This window comes from Ornithorhynchus anatinus, chromosome 7 (assembly GCF_004115215.2).
Source record: "Ornithorhynchus anatinus isolate Pmale09 chromosome 7, mOrnAna1.pri.v4, whole genome shotgun sequence".
Classification (NCBI taxonomy): Eukaryota; Metazoa; Chordata; class Mammalia; order Monotremata; family Ornithorhynchidae; genus Ornithorhynchus; species Ornithorhynchus anatinus.
Genome location: NC_041734.1, coordinates 67290145 through 67306011, shown reverse-complemented (window position 1 = coordinate 67306011; position 15867 = coordinate 67290145). Strand labels below are relative to the sequence as shown.

Genomic DNA, 15867 nt, shown 5'->3' with positions numbered 1-15867 from the left:
ATCCCCATTTTACAGGTGAGGGAACTGAGGCACAGAGAAGCTAAGTGACTTGCCTAAGGTCACATAGCAGACAAGTGGCAGAGTCGGGATTAGAACCCACATCTCCTGCCTCCCAAGCCCGGGATCTTTCCACTGAGCCACTCTGCTTCTGGACCCAGGGAGAGAGAAGCAAAGAATAGGGGCCAAAGACTCACCTCCTCCAGGTCACTTCCAACGAATCTATCTTCTCCCCAATTCTCTTCTCCTCCGAATTACCTTTACGCACGCTCACGATCAGTCGAATAATCGTACTCACCGAGCGCCTACTGTGTGCAGCGTACCATACTAAGCGCTTGAGCGAGTACAGTGAAAAAGAGTTGGTAGACATGTTTCCTACTCACGATGAGTTTATAGTCTAGAGGGGGACATCAACGTAAATAACATCAACATAAAAAACACATGAGGGATAGGTACAAAAGTGCTGTGGGGCTCAGGGTGGGGTGAATACCTAGTGCCCAAAGGGAATAGATAATAATGTTGGTATTCGTTAAGCTCTTACTATGTGCAGAGCACTGTTCTAAGCGCTGGGGGAGATACGGGGTAATCAGGTTGTCCCACGTGAGGCTCACATTTAATCCCCATTTTACAGATGAGGGAACTGAGGCATGGAGAAGTGAAGGGACTTGCCCACCGTCACACAGCTGACAAGTGGCAGAGGCAGGATTTGAACCCATGACCTCGGACTCCCAAGCTCGGCCTCTGTCCACTGAGCCACGAGATCCAAGTGGACAGGTAATTCAGAAGAGACAATCCGCCAAACTAAGTCTCTTCCCCCCTTCAAAGCCCTACTGAGAGCTCACCCCCTCCAGGAGGCCTTCCCAGCCTGAGCCGCCCTTTCCCTCCGCCCCTCCTCCCGTCCCCATCGCCCCGACTCCCTCCCTCTGCTCTACCCCCTTCCCCGCCCCACAGCACTTGGGTACATTTGTATATATTATTTATTACTCTATTTTATTAATGATGTGTATATATTTATCTTGATGATATTGATGCCAGACTACTTGTTTTGTTTCACGGTCTGTCCCCCCCTCCTAGACTGTGAGGCCGCTGTTGGGCAGGGATGGTCTCTATCTGTTGCCGGGTTGTCCATTCCAAGCGCTTAGTTCAGTGCTCTGCACACAGTAAGTGCTCAATCAATATTGAATGAAGGCCATGCTGCTTCTCCACATAGTGGGCACTTAACAGAAGCAGCGTGGCTCGCTGGAAAGAGCCCGGGCTTGGGAGTCAGAGGTCGTGGGTTCTAATCCTGACTCCGCCACGTGTCAGCTGTGTGACTGTGGGCAAGTCACAACTTCTCTGGGCCTCAGTTACTTCATCTGTAAAATGAGGATGAAGACTGTGAGCCTCACGTGGGACAACCTGATGACCCTGTATCTATCCCAGCGCTTAGAACAGTGCTCTGCACAAAGTAAGCGCTTAACAAATACCAACATCATTACTATTAACAAATACTGTTATTATTATCATTATTATTATTAACAGGCACCACTACTCTCATGGTTGTTATTATCATTGACCTCAACCCTTTTGGGCAAAATCCCATTAACGAACTCAACAGCCTGATGTTCTGAGGAGAAGCTGGCTGGTTTTAAAAATTATTATTATTTAAATCAGGGTCTCCCAGAGGAGGGTGTCGGATATTAGAGAAGCAGCGTGGCTCAGTGGAAAGAGCCCGGGCTTGGGAGTCAGAGGTCGTGGGTTCTAATGCCTGCTCTGCCACTTGTCAGCTATGTGACTTTGGGCAAATAGCTTAATTTCTCTGTGCCTCAGTTACCTCATCTGTAAAATGGGGATGAAGACTGTGAGCCCCATGTGGGATAACTTGATTCCCCTGTGTCTACCCCAGCGCTTAGAACAGTGCTCGGCACATAGTAAGCGCTTAACAAATACCAACATTATTATTACCCCAGTGCTCAGAACAGTGCTCTGCACATAGTAAGCGCTTAACAAATACCAACATTATTATTATTTTTCTCTGGGTCTCAGTTCCCTCATCTGTAAAATGGGAATGAAGACTGGGAGCCCCATGAGGGACAACATGATCACCTAATATCCTCCCCCAGCGCTTAAAACAGTGTTTTGCACATAGTAAGCGCTTACTAATAATAATAATAATAATGTTGGTATTTGTTAAGCACTTACCGTGTGCAGAGCACCGTTCTAAGCGCTGGGGTAGATACAGGGTCATCAGGTTGTCCCACGTGAAGCTCACAGTTAATCCTCATTTTCCAGATGAGGGAACTGAGGCCCAGTGAAGTGACTTGCCCACAGTCACACAGCTGACAAGTGGCAGAGCCGGAATTCAAACCCATGACCTCTGACTCCCAAACCCGGGCTCTTTGCAGTGAGCCACGCTGCTTAACAGATACCAACATTATTATTATTATTCTCTGAGCCTCAGTTCCCTCATCTGTAAAATGGGAATGAAGACTAGGAGCCCCATGAGGGACAACCTGATGACCTTGTCTCCCCCCGCCCCCCAGGCGCTTAGAACAGTGCTTTGCAAATAGTAAGCGCTTAACAAATACCAATATTGTTATTCTCTGTGCCTCAGTTCTCTCATCTCTAAAATGGGGATGAAGACTGTGAGCCCCATGAGGGAGAACCTGATCACCTTGTAATAATAATAATGTTGGTATTTGTTAAGCCCTTACTATGTGCCGAGCACTGTTCCAAGCGCTGGGGGAGATACAGGGTAATCATTCGGCCCACGTGAGGCTCACAGTTAATCCCCATTTTACAGATGAGGTCACTGAGGCCCAGAGAAGTGAAGTGACTTGCCCACAGTCACACAGCTGATAAGTGGCAGAGCTGGGAGTCGAACCCATGACCTCTGACTCCGAAGCCCAGGCTCGTTTCCACTGAGCCACGCCTTGTATCCCCCCCAGCGCTTAGAACAGTGCTTTGCACATAGTAAGAGCTTAAGAAATACCAATATTATTATTATTATTATTATTATTATTGAGGCGGGCACAACGCCTGCCCAAAGGCAGAGCGAGGCAGCAGCGCCCCTGAAGGGGACGGTCAGGGCAGGACCGACCGCGCATGCGCCAACCCTACCCTCTCTCTCCCTCCTCGGGGTGAAGGCGGGGGTTCGGCCGCCCTACGGCGCATGCTCCGTCCTACCGCGCATGCCCCGTCGCGCCCGCCGGCCGCGCCCTACCGCGCATGCCCCGTCCCGCCCGGGAGGCGCAGGAGGGGGCCGCCAACATGGCCGCCAGCCGCTACCGGCGTTTCCTCAAGCTGTGTGAGGAATGGCCGCTGGACGAGACGAAGCGGGGCCGGGACCTGGGCGCTCATCTGCGGCAGCGGGTGGCCCAGGCCTTCCGGGAGGGCGAGAACACGCAGGTGACCCGGCTCAGGGGGGGGCGGAGGGCAAGGGGGATGGCGGCCCGGCCCACGTGACCGAGCACGTGGCCGCGCACGTGGCCGCGCCGGGGCTCGCCGGCGCCCCCTCTCGGTTCTCTTCCGAACCCCGCCCCGTGCGGCCCCCAGACGGCAGCCTCCTTCCTGGGCGGCTACTACAGTGCCCGGCCCGTAGTAAGCAACAGAGATCATCCCCACCCAACAACGGGCTAACAGTCTAGAAGAGGAGAGAGACAGCAGAGCAAGCAGGCCTCAATACCATCAAAATAATCATAATGATGGTATTTGTTAAGCGCTTACCATGTGCCAAGCACTGTTCTAGGCCCTGGGGTTGATACAGCGTCTTCAGGTTGTTCCACGTGGGACTCACAGTCGTGTTCCCCTTTTAATAATAATAATAATGGTATTTAAGTGCTTACTATGTGGAAAGCACTGTTCTAAACGCTGGAGTTGATACAGCGTCATCAGGTTGTCCCACGTGGGGCTCACAGTCTTAATCCCCATTTTACAGAGGATGTAACAGAGGCATAGAGAAAGGAAGCGGCTTGCCCAAAGTCACACAGCTGATAAGCGGCGGAGCGGGGATTAGAACCCATGATCTCCGACTCCCAATCCTGGGCTCCTTCCACTGAGCCCCGCTGAACCATAGATAAATGCACTTCGTTAGCAAAATAGAGCAATAAATGTGTGCATATACACACACAAGGGCTGCAGAGGGTAGAGCAGAAGGAGGGAGTAGGGGGAATGGGGAGGGGAAGAGGGGCAGAGGAAAAAGCGGTGGGGGGGGGGGGGCTCAGTCTGGGAAGGCCTCCTGGAGGAGGTGAGCTCTCAGGAGGGCTTTGAAGAGGGGAAGAGAGTTTGGCGGAGGTGAGGAGGGAGGACGTTCCGGGACAGCGGGAGGACGTGGGCCAGGGGTCGACGGCGGGATGGGGAGAACGGGGGACGGTGAGGAGGTGGGCTGGAGAAGGAGAGAAGGGAGGTGAGGTAGGAGGGGGCAAGGGGATGGACAGCTTTGAAGCCAAGAGTGAGGAACGCTGCCGCTGTCATAAACTGCAGGACCTAGTGTCAGGAGCCCGGGCTTGGGAGTCAGAGGACGTGAGTTCTTACCCCCACCTCGGCACTTGTCCGCTGTGCAACCTTGGGGAAGTCGTTTCACTTCCTCTGCGCCTCAGTTAAATCGTCTGTAAAATGGGGGTTAAGACCGAGAGCCCCACCCGGGACAACCTGATGACCTTGTATCTACCTCAGCGCTTAGAACAGTACTTGGCACATAGGGCTTAGCAAATACCATAGTCATTAATTATCATTACCAACCCTGTTGCACTGCACTAGCTCGTCGTGGGCCAGTACAGCGCCCGGCACGTCGTAAGCACTTAAATACCATAATTATTCATTGTTATTACTAACTCGGTTGCATTTCACACAAATACCATAATTATTAATTATTATTACCAACTCGGTTGCATTGCATTAGCTCAGATTGGGCCAGCACAGTGCCTGGCACATAGTAAGCACCTAACAAATAACATAATTGTTTATTATTTCCAACTCACTTGCTCTGCCCTAGCTCATGGGCTAGTACAGTGCCCGGCACATAGTAAGCGCTTAACGGATACCATAATTACGAATTTATTATTACCAACTCTTTTGTACTGCACTATCCCGAGCGCTTAGTACGGTCCTCGGCATGCAGAAAGTGCTCGGCAAATACCGACGATGATGACGTGCGTTAAATAGAGAAGCAGCGTGGCTCGGTGGAAGGAGCACGGGCTTTGGAGTCGGAGGTCATGGGTTCGAATCCCATCTCGGCCACTTGTCAGCTGTGTGACTTTGGGCGAGTCACTTCACTTCTCGGTGCCTCAGTTCCCTCATCTGTAAAATGGGGTTGAAGACTGTGAGCCCCACGTGGGACAACCTCATTCCCCTGTGTCCACCCCAGTGCTTAGAACAGTGCTTGGCACATAGTAAGCGCTTAACAAATACCAACATTATTATTAAATACCTCCATTATTATTAGGATTTTCTGTTCCACAAACCCATTGCTAAACCGCTCAGCTTTTCTTTCTCCCCTTCCTGGAGCCAGACCAAACCTTGCTTCTCACAATGGGCCTGCTCCCGCCTTGCCAAAAAGTGCTCACCCCTTCCTTTTAGGGCCCGGCCGAAACGAGCGCTGTCACCACCTGTAATTGCGTTGTGAACATCGAAGTCTGTGCCTGGGGCCCTGATGTGAATTTGCCCGTACATAAAAGTTTAATATGGTAAAGAGGAATTTACTGACACCGGGCGGGGGGGATGCCGAAAGAGCAGAAATGGATCTAGGAAGGGTGCTTTGTCAGCATGACATCTTTTTCATTCACATGCAGCGAACAGGGCTGAACTGTTCATCATCCTCTTTTTTTCCCAATCTAGTGCTGCTATTAAGCCCCAACATTTTAGCGATCTCGTGAGGTGTGAATACCAGATTAGGTCATTTAGAGACCTTCAGGATTCACACTGTATATCATTAGCAGGACTGATGGCGTTAAAAATCCAGAAGGGTTTGAGCCGGGACCTGGGGACAAAGTAGAATGCCAGAAAGCAACTTCTGACCTGTCCAGATTAAACAGAAATCTGTAATAATGTGCCCTTGGGTTGGAAGCGGGGCTGTTTTGGATATCGGCTAAACTGAGGCAGTGGGGAGGAGCATGGCCTAGCGGAAAGAAAACACTCCTGGGCATTAGAAGGACTTGGTTTCTAATCCTGGCTTTGTGACCTTGGGTAAGTCACTTCACTGGACCTCAGTTTACACAACTGTAAAATGGAAAGTAAACCCTCCTCCCTCCTACTCAGACTGTGAGCCCCATGTGGAATAGGGACTGTGACCAACCTGATAAAGTTGTACCTACCCCAGTGCTTAGAAAAGTGCTTGACACTTAGTAAGCACTTAAGTATCATAAAAATAAACGAAAAGCAGGCAACAGGCCCCTGCTGCAGCAATTCCTCCTTGGCCAGAAGCAGACTGGGGCGTGAAACTCCGCAGCTTGGAGATGGCCCCTTCTCACCCTGCGGAGAGCCTTCCTCCTTGATGGCTTGGAGCCTTTGGGAGGACATCGGGCCTGGCCCTGCAGTGGAGCTTCTCGCTGTGAGGCCCAGGATTTCCAACAAGTGGAGAAGAAAGAAGGGGAATAAAAAAGCAGAAGAGGGCATCAGACACCCTGGAACCCACCTTTCACCTCGAGAATGGTGGTAAATTTAGGATGGGGTCTCAAGCCGGGGCGGGACTTCCCAAAGATAGACAAAGGAGAGAGCAAAAACAGATCCGGAGGACAGAGAAGTTGGACAAACCCAGGGAGACAGAGGAGAGAGAGGAAAAAGAAGATGCAAACACAGATCTCACCCCACTCTACCCCCAGGTCGCTGAGCAAAGGGCAGATGTAGAGATGAATCCCCCAAGGGGGCCGGGGTAGAGGGCCAGGGGCATCCTCTTCCAGCCATTGTCAAGAGAGCCTCGTCCTCGGTCCTGATATCGCGGAGCAACCAGAAGCCTACTTCTGGAAGTGGAGTACTGATAGTATTTATTGAGCACTTACTTTGTGCCGAGCACTGTATGAACTGCTGGGAAACTGTATACTGGTGGGAAATAGACAAGGACCCTATCCCTGGAAGGGCTCACGATCAGTGAGTGTAGAAGGTTGGGGAGGACTGGAGACAGACACAGCAGGAGCAATGAAAATCTAAAATATTAAAAGCGGCATAAGGGATAAGGACAAATACACAAAATGGGCCTTTTGTATGCAGCACTTGGGAGAGCATGAGAGAACAGATTCTGTTTCAAGTGCCTTCCTTTTCTTCCTTCAATCCAAGGCATTTATTGAGCATGTACCATATGCTGAGCATAATACTGAGCACTTAGGAGAGTACAGTAGAGTAAATAGGCTTGGTTGATACCTGTTCTCAAGGTGGGGATCTCTCTTTTCCACTTCTCTTTCTTCTCCTCTCCTGTTGCTCGACTTAATTCTTTTATGACGCGCTTAATAGCCCCACCACTGCTTTAGCGTTACAAGAATTAATGCTAAAAAGAAGGCAGTTGAGCAAGGAAAGGCAGTATATCAAAATCAACATAGAGCTGCCTATACATCGAGTCTCGGTGAAATATCACTTGCCCTCCGTTAAGGCCATCGAACGCGGGAACCAAAACGCAGTCCATCAGCTGAAAATACTGTGACCCTCTGAAGGCAATTTCAAAAAAGCACCAGCACTTCAGAGGAACTGGCCCACTGGGTCATCAGAGAAGGGGCAAGTGGGCAAGCCGTCATTGCAGAATGGCTCCCTCCTGGCGTCCGGCGCTCTCAACCCTTTTGGCCAGTGTCAAATGCAAAAAGCCAGCTGTGGGGACTGTGGGGACCCTTCTGGTGGTCTAGAATTTAAGCCAGAATAAAGCTTGTGGTGGGCAGGAAATGTGTCTGTTCTCTGTTATACTGTACTCTCCCGAGCATCTAGTGCTTTACATTCAGTCGTTCAGTCGTATTTATCGAGCGCCTACTGTGCGCAGAGCACTTTACTGAGCTCTTGGAAACTGCCACATAGCAATAGAGACACTCCCTGCTCGAAACAGGCTCACAGTCTAGAGGAATACAGTAAGCACTCAACCAGTACAATTGAATGAATGAATTACGGTTCTTGTTACTTTGTGCCAAACGCTGTTCTAAGCACTGGGGCAGATACAGGTTTATCAGGTCGGATTCGCTCCCTGTCTCCCATGGGGCTCGCGGTCTAAGTAGGAGGGAGAACAGGTTTTGAATCCCCATTTTACCAATGAGGAAACGGAGGCCCAGAGACATGAAGAGACTTGCCCAGGGTCACACGGCAGACACGTGGGAGAGCCTGGATTAGAACCCAGATCCTCTGATTCCCAGGCCCATCCACAGAAGCAGCGTGGCTCAGTGGAAAGAGGCCGGGCTTGGGAGTCAGAGTTCATGGGCTCTAATCCCGGGCTCCGCTGCTTGCCAGCTGTGTGACTTTGGGCAGGTCACTTAACTTCTCGGTGCCTCGGTCACCTCATCTGTAAAATGGGAATGAAGACCGTGAGCCCCACGTGGGACAACCTGATCACCTTGTATCCCCCCGGTGCTTAGAACAGTGCTTTGCACATAGTAAGCGCTTAACAAATACCACCACCACCACCATTTCCATTAGGCCATGCTGCTTCCTGAAGTCCATACAGACCTTGGCATTCGGGGAGCCTAGGCTGGAAGTTTCCAGAGGGTAGAGATCATGTCTCCCCACAGTATTGTCCTCTTCCAAGGACTTCGGACAGTGCAGAGCGCACAAGAAGCATTCAACGAAGGCCACGTCTTGGCAGGGTCGCTCTAGCTGGCCTTCGTCCACCTCTGTGAGGCGAGGCGAGGCGGGCTGGCCACCGTCCCCCTCTCTCAGGAAGCCGAGAGAGGAGCTAAGGGCTTCACTCCCAGACCCCCAGATCCACAGGGCTGATCGTCACCGCCTCCGTCCACCAGTCAGGCCAAGGTATTCGTCCTTCCTTACTAAGCGTGGCGTAGTGGCTAGAGCACGGACCTGGGAGTCTGAAGGTCGTGAGTTCTAATCCCGGCTCTGTCACTTGTCTGCGTTGACCTTGGGCAAACCATTTCACTTCTCCATGCCTCAGTGACCTCGTCTGTAAAGCGGGGATTGAGACTGAGCCCCACATGGGTCGGGGACCGTGTCCAACTTGATTTGCTTGTATCCGTCCCAGCGCTTAGGACAGTGAAGCGGCGTGGCTCAGTGGAAGGAGCCCGGGCTTGGGAGTCAGAGGTCGTGGGTTCTAATCCCGGCTCCGCCACGGGTCAGTTGGGTGACTCTGGGCAAGTCACTTCACTTCTCTGGGCCTCAGTTACCTCATCTGTAAAAAATGGGGATTAAGACCGTGAGCCCCACGTGGGACAACCCGATTACCCTGTATCCACCCCAGCACTTAGAATAGTGCTTGGCACATAGTAAGCACTTAAGAAATGCCATCATTATCATTATTACAGTGCCTGGCACATAGCACTAAACAAATACCGTCATTATCATTACTAAGTGCTTGGGAGAGTCCAGCAGAGTAAGTAGACAGGATCCCTGCCCTCGAGGAGCTGACAATCCAGTGGGGAAGACAGACCCTACAAGAAATGGTACCCGTCACGCCGTGCTTTCTGGAAGTGAGCTGAATCCCAGGCAGAGGGGAGAATTTTCCATCAGGGATTGGTCCCGGAGCAAAAATTCTTTTTCCAGTCTCAGAATTTCTTTTATCCTTTCCTCTAAGAGCATCATTTCCCGTTCCTTAAACGCGGTGACCAATAGGCCGACCTCGGCCGCTCCCTCTCTTTGATGTGAGCGCCCAGGTCTGATGGCGAAAGATTGGTGGACGGGCGGGGATCGAATCAAGTCGGTCTGCCCGGGGGGAGGCGAGGAATCCCTCAGTGGTTGATGAGAAATAATGATAATTGCGGTATTTGTTAAGCGTTTCCTATGTGTCAGGCACTGTACTAAGCACTGAGGTGAGTACAGGCAAGTCAGGTTGGACACAGTCCCTGTCCCTTATGGAGGCCACGGGGGGCTGACGCTTTTACCGTCTGCAGTGCGGGAAGTCGTTCAGGTTCAGACCTCATTGCGTGCCTAGTGTGGTCCTAATCGCCTGGGAGAGTGCAGTACGACAGGGATGGATCATTACTATTATTATTATTATGAATCCCCATTTTACAAATGAGGTCACTAAGGCACAAAGAAGTGAAGTGTCTTGCCCAAGACCACACAGCAGACAAAGGAGATGGGGGGGTGGTCTCAGGATGCCAGGGGAATGTGATAAAATGACAGAGGGAGCCCCAGAACGGAGCAATGGGGGTGGACTCACCTCTGCCAGCACTGACCCCAGATGCCCGTGGCCAGGCTTCCAGTCGGCTGGGATCCTTTTCTGAGGACCGTCTTCGGGGGAGCGGGAGGTCCAGAGCCGGGGACCTAGCTTACCCCCCCCCCCCCCCCCCCCCCCCCCCCCGCCCCGTGGACTGTTTCCTTTTGCAGGTAGCGGAGCCGGAGGCCTGCGACCAAATGTACGAGAGCCTAGCCCGGCTCCACTCCAACTACTACAAACACAAGGTGAGAGGCCCGGGTCCCTCGGGGAGGTGGGGGGCAGGCGAAGCACTCTCCCCGTGCCAACCTCCCCCATCCCCAGAGCCCGCCCAAGGAGGGGCCCGACCAGCCGGGCTCTGCCCAAGGAGCGTCAGCCGTGGGGATGCTTTTTCCAAAGCGACTCTGGTGGCCGGCATTGGAAGGGATGCCACAGCAGTCAGGCCTCACTCCTTCCCTGGCAACCCAGAGAAGTCGCTGTTTGGTTTTTGGTTCTTACGATTTTTTTTTAAGCGCTTCCTATGTTCCAGGCACTGCAATAATAATAATAATGATGGTATTTGTTAAGGGCTTACTATGTGTGAAGGACTGTTCTAAGCGCTGGGGGGGAATGGAAGGTGATCAGGTTGTCCCATGTGGGACTCACAGTCGTAATCCCCATTTTACAGACGAGGGAACTGAGGCATAGAGAAGTGAAGTGACGTCCTAAGGTCACACAGCTGACAAGTGGCGGAGGCGGGATTAGAACCCATGACCTCTGACTCCCAAGCCCGGCCTCTTGCCACTGAGCCACACTGGGGTAGATACAGGCAAATCGGGTTGGGTACGGTCCCTGTCTCCCTTGGAGCTCACAGTCTTAATCCCCTTTGTGTGGATGAGGTAACTGAGACCCAGAGAAGTGAAGTGACTTGCCCAAGGTCACACAGCAAACAGACGGTTCTCCGGGAGAGCAGAGAAGCAGCGTGGCCTAGTGGCTAGAGTCCGGGCCTGGGAGTCAGAGGGTCATTGATTCTAATCCCAGCTCTGTCACTTGTCTGCTCTGTGACCTTGGGCAAGTCACTTTGCTTCTCTGTGCCTCAGTTACCTCATCTGTAAAATGGGGATTAAGACTGTGAGTCCAATATGGGACGAGGGACTGGGCCCAACCAGATTACCTTGTATCTACTCCAATGCTTAGAACAGTGCCTGGTACATAGTAAGCGCTTAACCAATACTACCGTTATTTAGCGGGGGAGCCGGGGATTAGAACCTAGGTCCTTCTGACAGCCGGGACACTAGACCACGGGGTTTGTCTGTTCTCCCGGAGGAAGCCGGGAGTTTGGCTCGGCTGGCTCGGGGTGCCTGATGAGGGCCTGGCACTCTCCTGGGAGGTGGACGGGGTCTGGGGTCCACAGGGCCGGGATGTTCATCCTCCCCTTCTGTCTTCCTCTCCTCTCTGCCGCCCCCGGGACCGGCCAAGTACCCTCGCCCCAGAGACACGGGCTTCAGCGGACTGACCGTGGAACAATGCAGAACCGTTCTGGCAACAGGTACCAAGGCCAGGGCGGGAGGAGACCCGCGGGTGGGCGGGGGCCAGGAGAATCTCCTCATCGCTGCCGGGCAGCCACCGGGCAGCCGGCCGGCCGAGCCCGGGGAGACACCGAGGCCGCTGAGCTCCGGTTAGCTGCGCTTGGTTCCGGGCGGGACCGGGCCGAACGCCCGAGCTACACAGATCCATCTTGGTTCTGTTCGGTCAGAGGGTCGGGGGTAACGGAGGGGGTCAGGAGGGCAAGCTTTTGCCAGATGCAAGTGGTCGAAGTCAGGGTGGAAGGAAAGTGATCGTATTTTTGAAGTCCCAAGGGGGCTTTTGGAACAATGAAGGTTTAATCCACGCCGAAGCCATTCAGTCAGAGTGGCTGCGGATATCCTCCCGACCGTCGTCGGCCCCCGGGGACGGGGTCGGGGGTGGGGGCGAGCGAGGCGGGTTCAGCTGGGGGCCGAGCGGAGAATAGCGAGGCGCTTCGGAGACCCCGTGAACGTGGAAGGAAACCTGCCCCTGCAAACCTGACTTCCTTCTGGGGACTTCCTTCTCCATTGTCCTTGCTCGTCCATGGGGAGTGGGCGAGGAGGGTGCTGCAACGGGGCTATTTATATCGCTCTGAAAGTCGAATACAAAAATAGGCCAGCTTTTTTCCCGGGTTTTGATGTGGTCATTTTGATGTGCCCCACATACCGAACAGAACTCGTCAAAAAAAAGGCACTCTCTCTTTCTGCCCCGCTTCCGTTTCTCGCTCTCTCTTCTCCCTGCCAACGCCCCCACCCCCGCCCTCCACTGACCACCTCCGGTCTCATTCTGCCTCCATTCCTGTAGTAGCACCCGAACTCCATGGGGTTAGGATTTGGGCTTTTCCAAGCCCTTCATCCCCCAAGCAAGGGAAACTTGAATCCCAGATCTGCCTCTCTTGCAGTGGTAGAAGAAATGAGTTTTCCCTCCCTCTTCTTTCCCCATCCTCAACAGCCTTCTGAGAACACACCTCCTCCAGGTGGCCTTCCTTGAGTAATCTCTAATCTCACCACTTTCGGTGCCCCCCAGCTGCCGCCTCGGCCCCTCTGGGCCACCCAGACGCTTCGGCTCCCCCGGTCTCCGCGCGCTTAATGTACATCGCCTACGTCCTCTCCGTCATTCATTTTCACTTGTCGATCGGTCATATTTATCGAGCGCTTACAGCACACTGTACTAAGCGCTTGGGAGAGTACAGCGTAAACGGTGCTGTTAGACAAATTCCCTGCCCACAACAAGCTTATGGTACGTCTCCCCCGCTGCTTGGAAAGCCAGCCCCTCAAGGGACTTCCAAATGAAATTTAAAATTAGGAAAGCAACGAGGGAGGATTTGGGGCGATCATGGCAGAACCTCTTCAAGAGCGGAGCTGCCAATCCCCCAACCCTCAGTTCAGCCTGGCCCGGCCCAGTTGCACCTCCCAAAATAGATGATCGGTTTCATCCGATGGGCACACGCGGTCACGCCCCGCATCTCGAGCCGTAAAGGGGATTGTTTCGGCCCAAACTACCCAGTTTGGCGCTCTGCCCTGAGCAGATGAACCAGACATTGGCCAATACCTGCTTGGCTCTGTGTCGAGTACCCCGTCCCACCCACACTGCCTAGGCGTCTTTCCAAAGAAAGGAAGTTCCAGAGAAAAAGGTACCCGGAAAGAGCGCCGCAGAACTGTTTTGCAAATGTTTGCCACCAGCGGGGAGTCAACGTTCTGGCTGTTTTCAGAAGAGGGAGAAGATGTCCATAAATAAAGCCCATTGATTGATGCAATAAATCCCAAAGACATTCCTTTCTCAGAAACTCTCTGCCACTTTTTCTTTCCTCCATGTAGATGCCTTGGAAGAATTTAAGGAAATGAATAAAGGGCTGTGGAAAAAACTGCAGGAGAGGTTTGCCGCCAAGAACCAAGAAGACAAGACTAAGGAATGATGGAGATGACCCAGAATGACCGTATATTGCCCCCGTGAATAAACTTCCCTGTCACCGGGGACTCGTTCCTTCCCAACCGGTATCCGTATCTGGTGGCAGGGACTGGGCAGGCACTCGCCCTGATTGAAAACCCCAGTCGTCATGGTGGGAGGTTGACATGTGAGGTTGGATGTGGGGGGCAGGGGGTATGTCTGTTGGCAACGCTCAGTTTGCAGTGGAGAGGGTGGGTTCTGAAATAATCTGGAAGCCGCGGTCCCTACCCTTGCATGACAGGACCATCACGGCTCACATAAAGATAGGGGAGGGAGGGAGAGCGGCCCCGGGAAGGTAGACATCCTGCTTGGCCCTGAGCCTTAAGGGCTCCTGGGCTCTCCCCGACTCCATTTCCTCACATTATTGAGTGGGGAGGCAGCTGGAACAGGAAGCTGACAGTAGGTCAGCACCGGATCGGGCCTCCCCGGTGCCCAGCCTAACAGCAGGCAGCGCGAGGCGGGCCTGCTACAGGTCTGGGCCCTGCCTCGACCCCCGACCTCCACGGGCCAAAGAAAGACTCAGCCCCTGACTCCTTCCACTCACTAGCCTTCAGCCTGGCGGCCACGGTTCCGAACCGTTCTGAGTCACAGAGGGAAAGAGGGCGGTGGCTCCATCGTAGAGGATTCCGCCCCGCTCACAGCTCCGTGGAAGGCCTGCCGGAGGGTGGGTCGGGAAAGCTTGAAGCAGCGGCATCTGCCAGGAGAGAGCATGACCCCCCCCCCCCACTGGCCCGTTCCCCTTCAGCACGCTGGAGTCCGGCCCAGATTGCTCAGTCAAGAGGATTCGAATTTAAATTTATTTAAGGCGATTAACGTATTAGTTCTCAGCCATAGAAATTTGTAAAACGTCACCCCAGAGAAGGGAAGGAAAAAAAAAACCCCAAACCACCCTTCACAGCAAGCCGGCCCGGCACCTGCAGGCCCCGCCTCGACTCAGAGGAAGCGTCTTCCTGACCAGAGACGGCCCCGTGAACCACAGCCTCGGTCGTCCCCGTCATCTCCGACGCACCCCGCTGCGGGGCGGCGACGAATCCGCACCTGACGGCTTCCGGCCCGGCGGCTCCCGGCGGCCGGGGGCGGGCGGTGGTAGGCCGGGGGCCTGACGCCTCGGCCGCGGGTCTGGGGCCCCAAGAGCCCGGGCGGGCGTCAGGCGGCATCCGTGGAATAAATTACGGGACGAAGCCCGAAGGTGGCCGGTAACGGTACCGGGGCTAGCTAGGCTCCCGGGATGTAGTGCGTGAAGGCCGGGGTGAGCTCCCCCACGTAAAGGAGTAAAAAGCCCTTCGAACCAATGTTAGGGCCACAGGGAAACGAGTGCCACGTTCCTCTTGCTCCAAGGCAGGGACGGAGTGAACGGTCCAGGAAGGGGAACCCGGTCCCGGCCCCCTTCCACCCCCGGAGGCCCGGCCCCACGTCGGGGGAGAGTGGCGCGGAGCCTGACCCCGCCGGAGGCGGCCGATCCTCGGCGGGGCCGCAGAGCAGTGGCTTCCAAGCCGGGCGTGGGTGTCCAGGAGCCCTCGGGGGTTGGGGGCGCGGCAGGTCTCCCCGCTGAGGGGAGGACAGTTGGGTCTCAGCGGCTCATGCAGTTCTGGACGTCCACGAAGCCCATCCTCTGCCTGCGCTTCCTTTGCTCCGTCATCTGGAGTTCAAACCACAGTCAGATGGCCCGGCGGGGCCTGATCCATCCCCCGGCTCCCCACCAAGGGACCGCCCGCCATCTCTTCTCTATGGGACGAGCAGGGCTGAGCCTGGGGGCCCAGCAAGCGTGGGAGAGGTTCCCCGCCCAAGGAACGTAGAAGCCGGGAGCTGGCGATCTGCTCAGTCGTCCCCCCGCGTCTGGGCAGGGCAACACCAAACCCATCCTAAGCGGAGGGGAGCTGCCCTCTACCCAGGAGGGGCCGCGTTCAGCTGGGAGACGGGGCCGGCGCCGAGGAGGGCAGGGGGAGGGTGAGCTCTTGAGGGAGACGGACCGGTTGGAAGTCGGCAAAAGTGACCCCTGCCGCCCTAGCAGAGCCAGGCCCACGGGCACCCGGCGGGGGCCCGGGCCCCAGGCCTGAAAGGACACCGTGGCAGAAGATCTCGTCCCGAAGGGAAATGGGCCGCAGCAGGGG

The 15867-nt window shown here is 54.3% G+C and overlaps 2 protein-coding genes across 3 annotated transcripts in view; one reads left to right on the top strand and one right to left on the bottom strand.

The window, feature by feature from the left end:
* The first annotated feature begins 3198 nt into the window (after positions 1–3198).
* On the top strand, positions 3199–13800 carry LOC100681553 (ubiquinol-cytochrome-c reductase complex assembly factor 2). Of its 2 annotated transcripts, XM_029068211.2 has the most exons (4): positions 3199–3384; positions 10438–10512; positions 11723–11792; positions 13627–13800. In XM_029068211.2, exons 1-4 carry the CDS (start codon positions 3205–3207, stop codon positions 13722–13724), a joined length of 423 nt encoding a protein of 140 aa, XP_028924044.2. In that variant the 5' UTR covers positions 3199–3204; the 3' UTR covers positions 13725–13800. The 2 variants fall into 2 exon arrangements, with proteins under 2 accessions (XP_028924044.2, XP_028924045.1); XM_029068212.2 differs by lacking the exon at positions 10438–10512 and having other exon boundaries at positions 3205–3384.
* Positions 13801–14535: 735 nt separating this feature from the next.
* Positions 14536–15867, bottom strand: part of ITPR3 (inositol 1,4,5-trisphosphate receptor type 3) — a 73791-nt gene continuing 72459 nt past the window's right edge. The window contains exon 58 of the mRNA XM_029069808.2: positions 14536–15395. Within this exon, the coding sequence (XP_028925641.1) occupies positions 15327–15395 (69 nt within the window). The 3' untranslated portion in view covers positions 14536–15326. The remainder of the gene's footprint in view (positions 15396–15867) is intronic.